General features: G+C 32.2%; 1 protein-coding gene across 2 annotated transcripts in view; it reads left to right on the top strand.

Annotated features, from left to right (window-relative positions):
* The first annotated feature begins 5,631 nt into the window (after positions 1–5,631).
* The window catches only part of LOC106293049 (transcription factor bHLH111), a 6,338-nt gene continuing 4,250 nt past the window's right edge, over positions 5,632–7,719 (top strand). For both annotated transcript variants that reach the window (XM_013728721.1, XM_013728720.1), the window contains exons 1-2: positions 5,632–6,012; positions 6,713–7,232. In XM_013728721.1, the coding sequence (XP_013584175.1) occupies positions 5,699–6,012; positions 6,713–7,232 (834 nt within the window). In that variant the 5' untranslated portion in view covers positions 5,632–5,698. The remainder of the gene's footprint in view (positions 6,013–6,712; positions 7,233–7,719) is intronic.

The raw sequence follows: 7,719 nt of genomic DNA, 5'->3' as shown, positions 1-7,719 counted from the left end.
TTTTTTTATTTATAAAAACTATTTTATTATTTTTTGTATTTTAAATATGTTTTCTATTTCAATTTTAATTTTATATTTTCGAATTTCAATTTAAAAAAAAATAAATTTATAATTTTTTTTTTGAATTTTGGAAATATTCCGAGGAAGTGTATCCCTCGGAATATTCCGACGACATCTTCCTCGGAATATTCCGAAGAATTTCCGACGAACTTGTGGTCCTCGGAAATTCCGAGGAAATAGGGTTTCCTCGGAATTCCGTCGGAAATTTCCGAGGGATTTCCGAGGAAAGATGAATTTCCGAGGAGTTATTTCCGAGGACTTTTTTCGTCGGTATGTCGTCGGAATAGCGTTATTCCGACGACATACCGACGATTTTTTCCCTCAGTATGCCGCTGTTTTCTTGTAGTGCTAAGTCTAACGCTTTTTCATTATTATTTACAAAACCTCAATCCAATAAACCGAACAACTACCTTGTTCACCACTTCAATTTACTATTTACTTAATTGACCTAGCTTAATCATAAACTGTTTAAGATCTTTTGTGTGCCACAGCTCCTTGTGGATTCGATCCCTAAGTACTACAACTCGACCTCTTATTTGAGAGAGTACAAATCACTTAGGGTAATTTGAGTGATATCAAATTTGAATAAGGTTAAATTATGAGAAAGTGATATCACTCAAATTACCCTAAGTGATTTGTACTCTCTCAAATAAGAGGTCGAATTGTAGTACTTAGATCAAATTTGAGTAAGGTTAAATTATGAGAAAGTGATATCACTCAAATTACCCTAAGTGATTTGTACTCTCTCAAATAAGAGGTCAAATTGTAGTACTTAGGAATCAAATCCACAAGGATCTGGGCCACACAAAAGATCTTAAACAGTTTATAATTAAGCTATGTCAATTAAGTAAATAGTAAAATTACAGTGGTGAACAAGGTAGTTGTTCGGTTGATTGGATTGAGGTGTTGTAAACAATTATGAGAAAGCGTTGGGTTTCTGTTCAGGTATTCAAGATTATAATAGTATAGAAGCTAGAGTAGTTTATTGGATATTCTAGAACTCAAACAAAGTAATATGCTATCAACTGTCGTTTGTTTAGAATATCTATTGTCTGGATCTCAGATCTCAACTGTCGTTTGTTGATATAGAGAAAGTGTCGATCGATATTATTAATGGATAATCGATCGATACACCTTTCAAAACGTCGATCGATACACCTATAGGGTTGTCGATCGATGTTCCTTCCAGCAAGCTTTATCGAGCGGGTTTGACTTATGCTCACTAGGTTTCTAGATCAACTTTCGTTGTTTCTAGCAATCCTAGCACAATATGAATTAATTCAGGTAACATACCATGCTTCCGCTTGCGCCTAATTATCCTAATATCAAGGTTCTAGTTAGCTACTCTAAAACACAAGCAATAAGAGCAATTCAACTGATGGATATCACAAACAACTCAGCAATTCTATATTTGGGACTAATCCTTCATAATCCTATTTGAACCCTAAACCTAACAAGATGAATTACTCAGACATAGCAAAACAATTCATAACAAATAGTATAAAGAAATGCATAAATAGATTAAAGTTAGAAATACTGGAGTTCCAATACAAATCTCTGAATGAGTCTTGGATCTTTTCTCAAAATCTACTAAAAGCCTTTAGCTGTGTAAAACTAGAAAGATAGGAAAAGCGTAGAAAGCGTGTGTTTCCTAGAACAATCGCATAGCACATAAATATTAGGTTAAAAGTTGGACATGGGTATTTCTGTAATTATGTCTTGACTTGGGTTTTAAGCCGGCTGGGCTTTGCGTGCTTCGTTATCGATCGATGACACAAATTGTGCATCGATCGATGGTGGACTCTGAATGTCGACCTCGAACTTGTTCGATGGTCAGCTTCGAGTTCCTTCTCATTTTATCTCTAAAATCCACCCAAATCACTACTTTTCACAAAATCATCACCGAACCTGTAAAAGTGCTAAAAGGACTCCAAAAAAATATAGATAGTTCTTAAAAACACTTATATATCATGGTTGAAAGTGGGTAAAATCCAAGATACATCACTACCCAAGCTTCTCATTCGACCTAAACCAAGTTCCCATTTAGCTCAGAGTAGTGTAGTGTAGTTTAGGCAGCTAAGGTTAGCTCAGTATAGTGTAGTCAGCTCGTACAAGCTAGCTGACCAGCTCAACCAGCTGTGGCGGTTGGTTTAGGTAGTGACAGTAGTATGAGGTCCGGGTCGGACGAGTGTCAGGATCTTGTCTTACAAAATATATAATTTTATTCGAATATAACACATAAAACAAACAAAAATAGATATCTAAATTTATAAATATATCTTTTTATGAGGAAAAATGAAAACCATGAAATGAAAAACTTGCAAAAAAACAAGATGAAGTGTTGAGAAAGACATGAGACAAAAAGACGAGAAATTGATATAAAGTTTAGTGTTTTCAAATTCAAATAGATTAGATAGAGATTGTAGGGTTTTTGATAGATAAACATCAATTTTTTTTTGCAAACATTTGAGTAAAAAATAGAAAATGTGTAAATTTTCTCTATATAAGAAAATAAAAATTCTAATTAGGTTAAAAAAATTTGTGTAGAAAACTTCTCAAGGAATCTACAAATGCATTGCAGTTTAGCAGCTAGTGCATTATAACTTCTAAAAAAGTCTTTTACCCTTAAACCCTAAAATTAAATAGTTTAACTAGATTAAAATAAACATTTCATTAAACATAAAATAAACTTATATAATGTTTAATATATACAAAAATAAACACTTTATGTCAAATTTTGATTTTTAAAAATAAATTAGGATTTCATAATCCTAAAAATATAGCATTACTTATACATATGTTTCCAAATTCTAAGCAATGAACAATCATTATTTACATTCTATATTCACTCATATATGTGGAAAACAATTCAATTTTATTACATTTAAATTTACATCATTTGGAATTGTCTATAGTTATATGATTTCGGTTTATTTTCCATCAAAATATTTTTTCAAATTTTCTAAATTAATTTTAAGATAAAATACATGAATAGTTTTCTAGAAAAGTTTTATCGTAGAAAACTTTATTGTCATGAGAAATTTTCTTATGATTATAGTAAAAATGTCTACAGTTTTTTAATTTAGTTATGAGAGGATAGTACTAGTTACAGTATATGTTTTAGGTTATTTTTGCATTTGATTGAATTTGAGATATAAATTTACATTTAAATTCGAAATTTGGGTCTTTTTTGGAAAATTGCCCTATATTATTAGGCAACGGATATTTCTTACAAGGCAGCCCAATCACATTTTGTGGAGAGATCAGCTACCACTGTTTAAGTAAAATCTTTTCTCTTTGCTTCTTTGTTTCAAAGCTGTTATAGACTTTGATACTAAGTTTTCTGACCTTTGTGTCTTTTTTTGGGACTTTTGATATGTACTGTATCTGAGCCAATAATTCAGTCTTTTCAGTGAAAACAAAATTTATGAGCGAGTTTAAACATTCTATTAACATACCAAAAGTATTGTTTTCATACGTTGCAGAAAAAAAAACAGAAACAATGTTTCATTCATGATGGGCTTCGAAGGAGTGATCAAACCCCAGTAAAGAATGGGCTAGTTTATAAACACTTCTATAGCTGGCTTAATCTTTCTCTTCCACCACATTTACAGGCCTTAAAAGTAATCTAACAAAAGTATAAATAACAATTAACAATACCAATTGATTATTATCAATTAAACTTTTGGCCAAAAGAAAAAAACATACTGGGTTGTGATGCTATCGATTGGTTATTGACTACAAATAAAGAGTCAAATATAGATGATAATGAATTTAACAAAAGTCAACCTTAGAAATTTTGGCCACTCAATCTCTTTCTAAATTAATATTTTCTAAAATATACAAAAGAAAATATAAAGGGTATCACAAAAGACAAGAAACTTTTGGAGTGGAGTTGGAGTAGGATTAAAAGGGATGAATGCCTGAGAAAATAAATAGCGCACCAAGGAACAATAATAGATTAATTATGCAGGCGTGATTATTGATTCATCCTTTAAATTATCTTAAAAACAAAACAAAAGTTAGGGCCAATATGGAATTGATACACTTTTTGCTAGGTTTCGTGTCACCAAACAAGCTAGCACCAGATGATTTTACGATATGTCAATGCTATCAAGTAACACTCCTATTTAAAATGAAAACATGTTAATAAGTATTTGGGCTCGTGACTTTTATAGATAAATAGCAGTATGTTGGATAACCAAACTAATACTGATAGGCTATTTTATTTAATTGTACTGTTTTCACAAGACATGTATGAATACATGGACGTGTGGTAAAACAAGAAAGATGGGTGCTTCCTTGTTCGGTGAATTGAAACTAATATACATATTAAATATTTCCCGTTACTTTTGCTTATGAAAAAAAAGATAATTACATATTAATCAATAATCACGCTCATATATTTAATTAGCATATCCGTATTAGTTTAAATTTTTTTTTTGGAATCATGTGTCCACTTTTTATAATAATTGGACACCAATAAAGAAGTATTGAATTAAACCCTATTGCACTCTACACCTCGTCCTTCGCCCTAGTTTTTTTGTTATTTATTATGAGAAGCTCAATTCTTACAGTGGTATTAGGACGGCATGCATGTACAAACCAATCAACATGTTTGTGGTCTTAGACTCTTGATCATTTATCATTTGAGTCTTCGTATTTTTTTTTTCTTCGTCTATGAATGTCATCTCAAGTTCCTTAATTTTACACATGTTCTAGTTTCATCATCTGAAAACTGGTTGTCAATCAATTCGTTTAATTAACTTTCGGTCGGAAAAAGAAAATCTTTCTTAAAGCTGGAGAGCAAAAGAATAAGAGTTGGTCAAAACCAGTGTAGCAAGGAATCAGCTAAATAATTGGCTTCTCTCGGAATAAACTGAAAAGAAATTACTTGAACGAAAGAAACATGTTTATAGGTTGCAGCAGAATAGTTCTTAGTTCTTGCTGTGGTGGAGGCTTATCTTGGAGTATGCGGGTTGTGGTTTATAAATTGGACTAAATATCAAGTCCAATCTTCACATATAGCTTTTGAAAGTGTCTCTCTCTCTCTGAAGAAAACATGTTCAGGAATACTAATTAGTCCCAAACTATTTATAGATTCTACTTTCTAGCAATACTTGGAAATAAAAGCTGTTAAAGTGGGTATTTTGGTTTCTTCTCTGTCGTGATTAGTCGAACTCTTGACCATGAAGACACTATTTATCCTTGGATGTCCATCTGATTTACTAGTTGAGTTACCGATGTTGGATTCGAGGCCAAATTTTGGATTCCTACTAAATATAGTTTCTAACAGATGATAACATATTTCGCGATCGGTCTAGAGTTACTGAAGAAAACCCCAATCACCTTAAAAAATGTAACAAGCTCATGTAGAGGTCAAATACATCTTCATTTGACGTACGATCTTACGCAGACCGCATATAGCAACATCTTCGGTGGCTTAAAGACATTTCCATAAATCTGTATATAATATTAAATGTATCTTAGTGGACATACCCCACTCGCATATTATATTGTCACCACCATCGAGCGTATCATATTCATATACACTTTATATATATTCTCTAATTCGCATATCCTCTAGACTCTTAACCAACAACAAACAACAACAAAAAAGCTTGAAGAAATAAAGAAAATGATAAGGGAAGAATGTACTCCAAGTTCGTCATGGTGGGAAGATGTTCATCATGATGATCATGCAAGCTCCATTTCAACTTCTTTTTACCATAAGAATAGTAATGGTAACAATAATAATAACTCAACCGCAAACTGTGAAGGAGACAATCTCTCGATCTCAACGGTAAACACTTCAAATCGTTTTGACCTAACCGCTGAATCATCCAGTCGTCACTCTCTCTCGGCTCCGGATCACCCTGCTTCCACCTCCGATGAGTTGCTCCGAGACCACGTCGTCTCTTCTAATAATCATCTATGGAGTCTTGCCTACTTGTAAGTATTCATACGTTTATTCGTCTCTATACGTACGTATTTTTATGCTTCTTTTAGGTCTGCGTTCGTACTTGCAATTTACACAACAGTTCTGTAGATTCAAAGTTTAGTTTAACTTTTAGTTCTACGCTCCACTCCATCATGATATCGTCTACTTGGAATTGCCTTTTCTTTTCTTTTTTTTAAGATAACTTTTATTTAAAAAACGAATGCTTTCAAACCTGAAAAACAAAATGAAAGAACATTAGAAACAAAAGAGAGGTCTAAAAGTTGGTTTACAAAAGTAAGTTAGTAGCTCTTGAATTATTGTTACCCAACAAATGATTTAACATTTGATTGGTGAGGGTATGCCTATTATTTTGCACTTATGATTCATCTTTTATTATTGGCCACTCGAATATGTAGTTTATTATTATTAAACAAAAAAGGTTGGAGTTATTGTAACTATTTGTATTTACTTAAACAGAAACGTAAACGCAACTAAACATTATCATTTCGTATGCGTTTACAAATTCCATATATACTTTAAAACATTAAAAATGTAGTGTTCCTTATTTTGAAAGTAAAAAAAAATTAGCATATAAACTACACAAATGCATAAATATGTTTTTGTTTTAAAACGATCGAGCCCATATTTACCTTAAGTTTTGTAATTTATACATACATGCACTGATGATTTATTATGATTATAAATGTACAGGCCTGGTAGAAGCTTAGGAGATCAAATGCTGGATCATCATCATCATAATAATCACATAACATCTTCAAGAAATAATTCATCAACAACATCAGAATTACCTTTTGAGCCAGTCTGCGATAACGCCAACGGTTGGATCTACGACACAAACCAAGTAAGGTACGATCAAAGTAGTGAACAAAGGCTGTCAAAGTTGACGGATCTCGTAGGCAAACACTGGTCGCTCGCGCCACCGAGTAATCCCGACATGAACCATAACCTTCATCATCACTTTGATCAGACAAGCGATGATATTTCTATGTACAGACAAGAATTGGAAGTGAAAAATGAGGAAGATCTTTGTTACAATAATGGATTAAATGGTGGTGCTTCGTTGTTTCGTGATGCTATAGAAAGTTCAAGAAGTTTCCTTGATATAAGGTTAAGCAGGCCACTAACGGATATTAATCCGTCGTTTAAGCCATCCTTTAAAGCCTTAAGCTTATCTGAGTTTGGCAAGAAAGAGCATCAAACGGCATCACTGGTACGCATACATCATCAGTTATGTTTATATCATCAAATATGTGATTTTCTTCCCTGATTTTGTTCATTAGCAATAGCGTATTTAATTTACATTCGCTTAAACGTTAGCGTTTACATTTAATGGACTTAATGTTTGATATCTCCTTTGCAGCTTTAACCTTGGTGACGGATGTTAGTATATGGATGTGAAAATTTATTCTTAGAATTTTGATGGCAAAACCTATTATTACATTTTAAAATATTATAATATTTTACGAAAACAAATTTTGGTTTTACCTGATTTTCAAAAAAGAAAAAAAATGTTCTTTCTTTTCCAAAATGTTAGATGGTTTAAGAAGTTTCCCTTTACTTTATTTTATATGCTGTTTTAGAAATTCTATGCAGATTTTAACAGTATTTAATTTTTAACAATTCAATTCTACTGTTGTATGATTATTAAAGAACAATACTTAGGTTCACCCCTATGGTGAATGGTTAAATTCACCACA

This window comes from Brassica oleracea, chromosome C5 (genome assembly GCF_000695525.1).
Source record: "Brassica oleracea var. oleracea cultivar TO1000 chromosome C5, BOL, whole genome shotgun sequence".
NCBI classification, from domain to species: Eukaryota; Viridiplantae; Streptophyta; class Magnoliopsida; order Brassicales; family Brassicaceae; genus Brassica; species Brassica oleracea.
The sequence above is the reverse complement of the archived record's forward strand: the minus strand, read 5'-3'. Positions and strand labels throughout refer to the sequence as shown.